At 42.7% G+C, this 12,299-nt stretch overlaps 1 protein-coding gene across 1 annotated transcript; it reads right to left on the bottom strand.

The window, feature by feature from the left end:
- Positions 1–5,287: 5,287 nt before the first annotated feature.
- LOC307090675 (FERM domain-containing protein 6) lies at positions 5,288–9,429 on the bottom strand (the record flags this gene model as incomplete). Its single annotated transcript, XM_079757423.1, has 11 exons — positions 5,288–5,451; positions 5,718–5,891; positions 5,968–6,136; positions 6,302–6,370; positions 6,685–6,750; positions 7,062–7,217; positions 7,632–7,875; positions 7,987–8,045; positions 8,171–8,250; positions 8,999–9,089; positions 9,343–9,429. The coding sequence occupies 11 exons, from the start codon at positions 9,427–9,429 to the stop codon at positions 5,288–5,290; spliced, it is 1,359 nt and encodes a 452-aa protein (XP_079613549.1).
- Between the last annotated feature and the right edge of the window lie 2,870 nt (positions 9,430–12,299).

Below are 12,299 nucleotides of genomic sequence, written 5' to 3'. Positions count from 1 at the left end.
AGACGGTTCGATTTTTCTTTGGTTGAGTTTTCCACTTCCTTGTTTTGATCGAGTCGGCTGCAGCGATTGGAGAAAAAGGTAAGACAGACACACCCACTCCTGACCAACAGGTCTGTGAAAAAAGTCTGATATGACCCAAGAATATGACAAACACAAACATTTCAGTGCATGAAAAGAAAGTTTCAACACGTAGGTTTAAAAACAAATCTGCGCATTTACAGGACATTCATACTGAAACTGAAACAATTCGGGGATGTGGTTTACGGTTATATCTGAGTGAAACTACCTCGTGTCCATTACATATGTACTAAGTTGTTTAGATGTAGTAGACTACGCTAACTTCTGTCTCAACTTAATCTCACTTTTTTACTCACTTTGCGAAGAAAGGGATTTTAGCTTGACCTGGAAGTTCTTGATATTTTTTGGGTGGAGTTGACCTGAACAACAGATAAACGACGATAGGAAAAATAAATATTGAGAAAGAAATACTTAATACGGAGTCAGGTAGGGTGGATTTATCTTCAGAAGCTCAGTAACTAAGTGAATCGTACTATCGGGCTATTTCCTTTCAATCCATTGATATAGTGACTAGGGGCCTCTACGGATTGTCAAATCTCCTAACCTTTAAGTCTCCTTTCCTTAATCATTGTGGAAAACCTCTCCGGGTCAAGGAGAGATGAAAAGGTGCCTCCTTTCGAAAATAGGATAATACAGCACTTGTTTAAAATTAATTAGATTCCATTTTTCCTAACCGACGTGCTCTTTCGATCCATGCGCGGGTCAAGGAGATGAAAAGGTGCTTCCTTTCAATCATAGGAAAAGACAGCAGTATTTAAAATGAATTCGAACCATCTTTCCTCCAAGTACTATAATATATAGATTTTTTTTTTTTGGGGGGGGGGGGGGTCCACGTATATTTTATAGAATTCTCAAGATTCTATGTTACACAGGCTCTTTATTCTGCAGACCAGTCTAGAACTTGTTCGTCGTTGTTGTGTCTGGTTTTGAGTGTGCGAGCATGCTATGCGTAGGCTGAATCGCAATCGTGTCAAGATAAATCTGATTGACCAATACAAATTGAAGACATATTAAAAAATATATTATCCCAACTAAAATTATCCCTCTCTAAATAATTATCCCTGTTTAAAGCTTCGCCACCACTACCCGCGCCACCTTTTGGCGTGAACAGAGTTAACAGTTGTGTGGAGGACAAAGTGATGAGTGTCCCTGATGGTGCAACATTGGAAATTTTATAAATACGGTCAAGCCGCTCGGATAAACACTTCCATCCCATTTTCCAAATCCAAATTATTCTTCTAGGCAAGCAAGAGGATCAGTCCAGGGAGAGAAAAGATGAGGACTTTAGCGGTTGTTCTGGTGCTTGCATTGGCCTCCAGCTTTGGTGAGTCGAGGCCTACAGCCCAAACGTCTCCATTTAAATGACCCACTTAAAGAATACCAACCACTCATATCTAATATACTTGATCTGTAGGAGAAGCTCTGAGGTGCAACCGGCGTTATAGTATAATGGGAAGCGGTTTCAACACGGTGGTGACGTGCAGGGGACCCAACGAAGTGTGCGCCGAAGTGATGCTCAATCCTCCCAACCGTAAGTACACATGCCCTTCTATCCGTTCCGATACATGCTCCTATTTAGCTGACCGGTCTTCCTCCTCCGGTGAAGTCATGTCTCGCTTGTTGATAACTCATTCTCTTCACCTGTGTTCTTGTTACTTAAGATCTTATGTTTCAGGTTGTGGGTGCTTTGCGTGTTTGCTTGTCGTATTTTGTTTGTCAGCTTATTAAAGATGGTAGTTGATGTAGTAATAGTTATTGTATTATTTTCTTCCTATTAGACCTAAATCACTTCAGAAATTGCATGAAGGGGACCGACTGCCAAAATTTGCGGCCCTCACTTTGGACGGTTAGATGCTGTGAGACAGACCTCTGCAACTAAAGCCCAGAGCTGGGGTCGGAGGTCACCAAGGTTACATCTCTACCAGGGTTATTCCCATTTTGAAATGGGCCATTTCCCTTTCTGTACCATCTGTAGGGAGGAAGTGGATTGACATGTATCACAATAAAGCTGTTGTGAATTTGTAAAAATGTATATACTGTCTCTGGGACTCTTTTTTTTTAAATTGGTGTATAAAACCTTGTTGAATTCCTAGTTTCTTTGCAATGAGTGGTTAATGAGAAGTGACATTTACATGTAAAGTTGGAGTAGGCCAATTGTTCTTAGAAGGGCTGACATGCAAGTTTACATAATTTTAATTTCAACTTTTTAGGGAAGACATTCATTCATTGCAAATCAGGGATATTGGACATCAGGCTGAGGATCAACATATCAATTAAACAATAAAAGAGATTCTTCGCCACCACAGACCACAAAAGCGGCTGGCTACTTCCATGATAATGCAGTGTCTTGGATCTCTCTGTGGATCACGTTTAAATAATCTTGTTAGTGATAGTATATACATGTGCAGAGGTGTATAGCTGACAAAGTGTTGTGATAAGTCGTACAATTCACTAAGCTGAGTCACTTTGGTGTATCAACGACCGTCTTTATTAATTAACTTTTATTCTCAACCACAATGATGTCTTTGTTTGTCTCAGAGGTGGTGGGATTGATACAGCTCTGAAGAACGACGTGTCACATAATACTGGCCATGATACAATATCTAGAACATAGGCAGGGCTTGAAACTCAAACAACAAAGGAAGTTATTTTATTGTGTTTTATAGGACAAGGTGTAGAGTTTCCCCCTGTGTTTCAGACACCTTCACATCATTCCTTGACTTTTCCATTGAGGTAAAAAAAAGAGGTGAAAAAAGGCCAGGACGTAATGTTTTTGACTATCCAACCGCAACCAAGGAGAGAAGAGGGAGAGGAGGCAAGGAAACAAGAGGAGGAGAGTGGAGACGGAGGCGTGGAGAACAGGAGAGAGGAGGGGACAGAAGATGGCAATGTCAATGTCAATCATCACCAACAAAAACAAATCGGAATTCCCAACAAATCAGCAGAAGATTGATATTTCCTGTATAAATTGGGGTCATTAATAATTTGTTGCGGAAAAGTCTCTATTTTTTTTGTCTATTATGTATGTCGTTGTTAGCGACTACTGCACATGAGGCAAATGTTTAATCCTCATGTCTAGGGACTAGTATGGGGGAAGCAATGTGAAGCAATGTGAATCATAGGGAATATACTGCCCATGAGGAAGCAGCTTGCTCGGTTGCAGTATTGGGTTGCTAGCCCATCAAAGTGTCATGGTTGTTTATTTTCCTTAAATTATCTATGACTGTCTTTGTATGGCCAGACTGCACTGATCTGATTTTCCTTTCCTCTTGATTTAATTTACCACTTCCTTGTTCTGATCGGGTCACCTGAAACCAATCCTTAAACAACGGCGTTGTTTATCAATGTTGTCAATCACACCCCCACTTTTTACCAAGAGAGTAACCAAAAAAAATAACGAGGTGTAAAATGTCTCAAATTCTTCAATATTAATAATGATCAATCTCAACTCCTGGTGGAGTTGATCTCATGTGGATGTGTCCAAATTCGAAAAGGTCAAAACAGGCCCGCATTACCTTTGAGAATTCAGGCCAATCATACCAACATTATTAACATTAACATTATGACAACCTGGCATGATTCATAAAGTTATCGATTAAAAGGCTGAGTATATATGAATTGAACAGCATGTCAGGGCTTGTGATATTGGATGAGGACTTTCCTCTTCAGCACCTTCAGAGAGCAGAGGAAGGACTCAATTTGAACTTCAGTTGGTTGAACCTGCATTTGTTACTGGGTACAAACCACCCCGCGGCGCTACCATTGGGGCGTGCCCGGACCTCACCCATTTTGACCCAGGCTTATAGTGAGTAGTTAGTGATTTTCATTCTAGCTGTTCATCCAATAATCAGCCTGAGGAAAGCTTTGAGTAAAAGCTTCTCAACCAATCAGCGGCTTCTACCCCAAGTGTGGACTGCCTGCCCACAGGCTGCAAGTGAGCCAATGAAATGACGTTGGCGCGCAAGCTTCTAAAGCAAGCTCAATGAGACAGATGCAGACGGTAGCTAGCTATTAGCTAATATGAAACGCAAAGCAAAGCAAAGCAGCTTGTTTTCATTTAAATTCAGCAAGAAACGCTGCGAGGAGCAGGAGGAGGAAACTCCTGCCATTTTAAGTAACGCGGTTACAAGTGACGAGTTAGCATCCTGCTCGATTATTTATCTCTGATTGTTATGTTGTTGTTTATATGGTTAGATATGTTATTCATTTAATTATTCTTAAGAAATAAGCTACAGGAGAAATTATTTTTGATCGATTTCCTGCTGTTTAGCAGCTGTGTCAGATTCAATGCTGCTGTTATTTCATGTCCATACAGTTCTTCATTCTGAATTTATAAGAAACAGTTAATAATTTTGGACAGTTCCCTGCCCGCCATGCTGGGTAAATAAATGGAGAGAGAAACAGACCCTCCAAAGATATAATTCTGTTTCAGTCTTTTTGCTAATTGAACGTTCAAAAGAGATAAATGAAGTTAGGCTTACTGCCAAGGTGTATGTCTTTGTCCGCTTAAGCACTGAGCTGAGGACAGCGACACAAGATCGAGCCACACAGGTAGGCTACGGAGTCGCTGTCCTCAGTGCCGCAGAAAAGCGCTGAAACGGAGATGAAGGCGAACCCGTTTTCTTTTTGTGGCTTATTTTAACTGGCCTATCTAGTTTTCTGGAGGCCCACCCACAATCAAAATAAGTTTGAACATGGTTAGTCCCAATATGGTGTCAAACCTAGTCTGGCTATTGCCAGACCAAGCTCAATTGTAGATTGCACGTTGGTCTGGGGAAGCCGCCGTCATTTTCTTCAGCCCTGTCGTCATTGTGTTAAACCAGCCAATAGCACGGCAAGGGGAAAAGCCAGCTTGGTGATTGGCTCCCGCAAAAACGTATTGGAAGCAGAAAGAAATGTATTGCTCTTCTCCAGACCCTTGTGCAGGGCGAACTCAAATCGCCGGCAGAATGGGCGGGGCTACCCAGTCTATGTCAAACCCCTAATCCTGGCACTGTTGAAGAGGTTCTAGATAAGATGTAAGAGCGGTCAATTATCTGGATAAGCCAATTTAGATGTAAGATCACTCCTGGCTAATTTCTGACCAACAATTGCAATCAATAAGCGATCACAGGTGATAACTAATTAGTGGCCCCTCGAATTTTAAGTCTTTAGTTTTTACTCCCGTTCGATAAAGAGAGGAGGCACACAGCTGCCCAGTAGGAGGAGGTCACTGGTGGCCTGACCACACCCATGACACACAAAGACCATCTGCAAGCCACGGGACCTGGGTTGGGTCATCCACCAGGAGTTCTCCATCACCATCCACCAGGAGTTCTCCATCACCATCCACCAGAATCTCTGGTGGGTCATCCACTGACATCTCCACCTCTGCTGAGTCGACCAAACAAACACACAGAGACAGACAAAGGATGTTCAGATGGGAAATAGCATGGCTCCAAACCAAGAGTGTTAGTGTGTTCCAGATGATTCTTCCTTATATGCCATGTCGATAAAGCTCCGGGCCATAACTATACCCCAATATTGTAGTTCCACTGTTTTTGTACATTTGTTTTTTACTTATTTCATTTTCATGAACTTCCACTACAATGCCCAAGTACTTCCCATTGGTCAACAGCCAACATCCTAGCCCGACTTACCAATCACAGGAGGTCTTCCAGCCCTGTCTCTGGGCAACGGCGACGGCTTGGGGGTTGTGTGGTCGCTGTTGTATTCAGAGTTGTAGGTGGTGAGGCTGCTGCTGCTAGCGCAACGTAGCCTCTCTCCTAGCCAGGCTAGGTCACAGATGGACGCCTCCCGGTACAGCTGACCAACTATGGAAAGACAGACTTAAGTTATGACCAGTCCCCTGCAGTACTGCCAAATGACCACACGAAGCGCCTGACGGACCGTGAGCTCCGGTGTCGGGCCGCTGGGTCCTCCGGTTGTCGAGCTGGAAGCGGTGGGTCTGCTGCAGGTGTCGCAGGAGGAGCCTGGAGTGGCAGGGGGAGTTGGTGTAGTACACCAGCAGTGAGACCACTCCCAGCCACCCCCCGGTCTGCACCTCAAACCTCTTACCCTGTAGGGACGGAGAGGGGGAGAGATTGACAAAGAAATATTATTTTAATTTCTTTAAAAAAAAACAAAGTAAAATACAGACGTATAGACAGACAGACGGATAGACAGACAATAGACAGACAGAAAGACAGACAGACAGACAGTAAGAAGAGCTACTGGGACCTACTCTGAAGGTGAGGCTGAGGACCTCCTTCCAGGTACAGTCATACAGGAGTTGCAGTTTTCCCTCCACCTCCTGGAACGAAGACAAAGCAACGTGAAACAACCGGCTGTTGTCAGTAATATTCATAGTTAGTTCTCAAACGCTAACCCTAAGCCAACATACAATTATTGAACATTGAATATTCATTTATTATTTACCTGAATGAATACCCGAATGAAACTATTGTCAGTAAAATGGCATCCCATAACGTTAAATCCTGCCATGTCATCACATAATGGCAAGAAGTGGTTTTGTTTCCATTTTCTGTCTTTTTTGAAAGCCACATCCCTGGATGACCTTACGATTGGTTAATGATTAGGTTGTTGATGAGTTGATGAGGAACCAACCTGATGAACACATAAGCCCTTCAAGGTCACAGCGAGATGCACGCACCCTCTCACATCCCTTTTTTCCTGCACACACAAATGAGAGAGTGAGAGAGTGAGGGAGTGAAAAGGGAGGGAGGGCGAGAGAGAGAGAGAGAGGTGGGTGCTTGAGTAAGGGAGTAAGTGAGTGTGTGAGACTGATTGTGAGAGAGAGAGCAAGGGAAAGATAAAGAGAGAGAGGTAAGAGGGAAAAAGTGAGACAGGGAGAGAATGAGGTGCGTGCGGTGTGAGAGAGAGAGGGGAGAGAGAGAGAGTGAGAAAGAGAGAGAGAGACACATACACAGTAGACGTGTGTGAGGTGTGTGAGCGAGAGAGTGGGACGCGGCGGACCCTCAGACCTGTCTCAGGGTGTAGACAGTGACGGGAACGTCCTGCAGGGCACTGGCGTCCTCTATGAAGCGCCGGACAGCCCGGGGGCGGGCCAGCCCTCGGAGCGTGGCATGCAGGGCGCCGCCGTGCCGCAGGAGGAGGCCACGGCCGCGACGCCTGATCAGCTGGAGCCACACAGAACCAGAACAACCGTCAGCTGGGTCTCCACCACGCTTATTGCTTGGAAGATATCTACTCCTGAGAGGCACTAAATTATTGCTAATTGTTTCAACCATTAAAGATTGTTATAACATATGTAATAAATGTGTTCAGAATATAAGTACGTGGTCAAATACATGTATTTAAATAAATACATGTGTGGTGGTCTTCTGATGTCAGCCGATAGCAACAATTAACAATTTAACTAGGCCTACGTTTGTTTTTGATGATTTCACACACAGACAACGGACATGCAGCCTTTTAATGATAGTTTGGGCTTTTTTTTCTTTTACATAAAGACAGATATGCCTGGGTGTGAAAATAAAAAAAAGTTTTAACTGTAGGCCATAATAAAAGTTCAACACAAAGAGACACTTAACCCAAGATGGAAAATAATCTTCAGGAAGAAAATAATTCTGGTTTTGTTTCTTCTCCGAAACGATTGTGTTGTCTTTTCCATTTTGCTCATCCGCGTCTTCTAGAATCTGCTCCTTTGCATCCCCCATCTCGGCTTGTAGCGCCGTAGCCGCCAACTGGAGGAACAGCGCCTCCTGGTGGTCGCATAGAGATTCTAACACCTTCCGTCTCAGATCTCTGTAATACAGCTCTTGTAATGTACTGTCCCTAAAAACAACCAAAAATCTCACATAAGTGTTAAATCTCATGATTTAATGCTATAACATGATTTTTTTCAATGTTAGCGTTTATTTAATATCCATGGTAAGCCCAACTTACTTGATTAGTTCTACACTCTCCACATAGTGCTGCACCCTTAGAAATAGAAGAAATGTGCCCTGAAACGATTCGATCAAAATGGACGAATTTAGATCAATTTTTATGTCATATTTGAATATATTATAGTAGATTGGATCATTTCTTCATTCCCAAAGGGACGTTCAGAGAAGATGTGTTGACTCACTTTCGTTGAATTTCTCCTCCATTCTTTTCCAAAGTACTTTCCCAGATTCTGGTCCAAATCCACAAACAGATACTGATTTTCTGGTTAAAGAACAAAGATAAAGGAAAATGTATGTAAAGAATTAGTTTGTCCTCGACACCTATTGAAGGCATGTATAAAACTACCTCCCGTCGATATGGCCTGCATGTAAGCTTTTCATGATATATTTTCATAACAACAAAACTATTCTTGGTGAATTATCGACTTAAAGGATAAAAAATAGATATAGAATAGAATAGATATATATTTTCAAAGAAACAAAAAATTGCCTCAATAATACACATTCAAATGAGGATGAGGTGATGCCCTCTCCTTATCCTGCCTCTGTTTATTCTATGACGTCATCTCATTACATCGAGGACAAAAATGAGTTTGTCCTCGACACCTATTGAAGGCATGTATAAAACTACCTCCCGTCGATATGGCCTGCATGTAAGCTTTTCATGATTTATTTTCATAACAACAAAACTATTCTTGGTGAATTATCGATTTAAAGGATAAAAAATAGATATAGAATAGAATAGATATATATTTTCAAAGAAACAAAAAATTGCCTCAATAATACACATTCGAATGAGGATGAGGTGATGCCCTCTCCTTATCCTGCCTCTGTTTATTCTATGACATCATCTCATTACATCGTTAACTCCCGTCAGCATTCCACGGGAAATGTATTAAAAACAAACTCTTCTTCCTCCCACACAGAGCAACACCTTCACACTAGAAAGTATGTTGCAACTCTGGCATCTCATTGGTCGGACCGGCGGTACCAGAGTTTTAATCTCTCACCTAGGAAAATGGCGAGACCAAAGATTTGGAGCGACCTCACGCCACACATCAAGGTCACATGATCCAACACCTGTCTACCTATGGAGCTCACCTGGTGAAGACACACACAATATGGTAATATATGACCTCTGCACTCTATCCCTGTGTGTGTTTGTGTGAATTGAAAGAAAGCAAGGAGAAAGAAAAAGTAGCAACAACAAAAACACACAAAACCCTGATTAATTTTATAGATGTATATATATATATATAGATTTAAGTCGAGAGAGGGACCCATTGAGAGAGAGAGAGAATGTGGTTAGTGTTTGAATAGTTGCAAAGAGACCCTGTATTGAAAGCGTACTAACCCTGATAGGACTCACCCTGACGATGCAATCCAGACGCTGTTTATTGGACAAAACCACACACACCCGTCTCACCTGGCTCTTCCTCATCCTCAACAGCCAACCTTAAAGAACTATCCTAATTCTTCCTAGGAATCTCGGCTGCGTATCCCCACTCCTCCTCCTCCTCGACCTGGAGGTCAGAGAAACAAGCACGCCTCCAACACCCTTCTCCAAGGATCACGGACCATTAAAACACTCCTCCCACTCGCGGCAGTGACCAAAACAAGCGCACCTCCTCCTCCTATGTTACGCATTTTAGGCACAAAAGCTGCCCACACATAGCCACTAGGAAGTAGGATCGAACACATAAGCCTTAATTACACATTATACATAGCCACAAGGGGGGCAGGACCCGACATATAAGATGCAATAATTACTCCAGCCACAGATGGCAGCTCCTTTAGACAGGTGAGGAGGGCGGAGCCAATACGTCACATAGGCCACGCCTACTCGGTATTAAAGCAGGCCTGGAGCCAACGAGATTAGAAACATCCGGCAGTCCATACTTGGGAGTTAGATACAGAGGCCTGCTGTTTTTCGCTCACACGTGTGTCCATACAATTCCCCTCCTTTTGCTTCATAGTTACCATACCGAAATACTTTAACAAATAAAGTGAGTTAAAAAGCGATCCGGATTGGACTACTTTCTTCAAGAATGGCGGCACCTATAAGACTCCCCCCTTTCTTCCTCCTCCTCCCAGAAGACTACCCCCCTTTTTCCCTCCTCCTCCTCCCTTAAAACTACCATCTCTTCTCCTCCTCCTCCTCCCATATGACTACCCTCTTTTCTCCTCCTCCTCCAGAAGACTACCCCCTTTTCCACCTCCTCCTCCCTTAAGACTACCATCTCATCTCCTCCTCCTCCCATTAGACTTCCCTTTCTCCTTCGCATCCTCCTCCCAGGAAACTACCCTCTTCTCCTCCTCCTCCCATAAGACTACCCCCACCTTCTCCTCCGCCACCTCCTCCTCCAATAAGACTATCCCCTCTTCTTCTCCTCTGCCTCCTCCTCCTCCTCCTCCCATTGACTACACCCTCTCCTCCTCCTACTACTCCTCGTCATGAGCAGGTCCTCACTGATCTGATGTGCTGCATTTAAAAGAAGCAGGATGATCTCAACCAAACGGTCAAAGAGCAAATTAAATCAAAAGAGAAAGCTCAACAAGCTGAGCTCAAAGAGCTGGAGCAGGAAATAGAAAATCTGACCAATAGAAGCTCAGATGTGGAGCTGCTCACACTGAAATCCACCTCAATTTCCTCGAAACCTTCAGATCCCTGATGAATCCTCCACCCACCAGGACCTAGACGATGGTGGAGGTCGTCCCTCAGTCATTCGTAGGGACCTTGAGGTGATCCCTGGATCAGCTGGAGGAGAACATGGAGGTGAAGAAGCTGTGTGGTGATGAACTGAAGTGGGACCAGCAGTATAAAGTAAATGTGACTCTGGATCCTCATACAATTAATCCCCAGCTCATCCTGTCTGAGGATGGGAAACAATACATGATGGAGGTGTAGAGAATAAACTCTCAAACAACCCTCAGAAATTGACATGGCAAACATTTGTTCTCACGAGGCAGAGCTTCACCTCAAGGAGATTTTACTTTGAGGTCCAGGATAAAGACAAGATTATATGGCGTTTAGCATTAGCCAGTGAGTGAGCTGATATTTACCCCTGAGAAGATGACCCTGCTGTCTGTCTCCCTCTGAGAGCAGAAGGTGGGGCTGTTTGGTGACTATGATGAGGGTCTGCTCTCCTTTTGATATGGAAGCCAGGGTTCAAATCGGCTCTGCTACTGGCTGCACCTTTAGTGAGCCTCTCTATCCAATCCTCTCTCCAGGCCTACATAAAGGTGGTAGTATAAGCTCTACCCCCCTGACCCTCTCAACAGTCAAACAGACAGGGTCTTTGTTTAGTACTAAAATAATCAAGTGACCAAACATACCGATGTTGATTCCTGAATGGGGTCTGTACAATTTTGATCTGAGAGATCTGCATTAATGTCGTACTGCTGGCATTGAACAAGGAGAAATTCTATAAGAATATAACCAGCTGCTGAATATCACCCAAATGGTTAGATTACACTTTATATTTTGTCGGTTTTCACCAGATGCTTTAATACGTTTAATGCTATAACATTTTTAACATTTGCATTTATGTAGAAAAGGATTAATTTTAATCAAATAATAATTTATCATTTCTATTGGTTTTAACTTCTGAATAGTGGATGGAAATACTACAATGTTCTTGCACTTTTCTGGTTTAAATAAAAAGAAAAGCCAACAAATTTAATGTGTATGCCTACTTATCATTGTTATGGATAATTTCAGTGGAATAGAAACATTCCAGTCAAATAGTAATAAGTAAAAATAGTTTGTCTGTTGCCTTTTGAGACTAATGGAGCATATTAAAATTGCTGAAGAATTGCAAGTTTGTAGTTGATGAGCCAGTGAATGAATTAATGTCGACCATACAACCCAGCATGTTTTACACACTTGAACTAAAAGGTCAGAGCGACTACATGTAAAGATTCTCCTCGTGTGTGTGAGTACCGTAACTGTCTTGTCAGATCCTCTCCATCCTCTCCTATATTTCTCCTCTCTCCTTCTCACTCTTATCTCTGCTCTCCTTTCTAGCTCATCTAGGATTTTTTTCATAATTGTCACGCATTTTGTACGTTAACATGTCAACAGGTTAAGCCACAGGGTACAGGTTAAGCCTTAACCCATACCTGATCATAAATGGTAATTTTAATTCATTGTTGCTTTCACTTAATTCCAATCATATAATTAAGTGAAACTGCTAAATAGTAATTTGTAGACAAGACAGTGACCTGCATCTGGATACAATTTTAACCAAAAGTTGACTCAAAATACCAGTGAGGCCACTGCTTTGAAAACCTTGAATTAGATTAAAAAAA

The sequence above is a fragment of the Pollachius pollachius genome (assembly GCF_949987615.1).
Source record: "Pollachius pollachius genome assembly, chromosome: 19".
Taxonomy (NCBI): Eukaryota; Metazoa; Chordata; class Actinopteri; order Gadiformes; family Gadidae; genus Pollachius; species Pollachius pollachius.
This window is presented reverse-complemented; position numbering and strand designations above follow the sequence as displayed.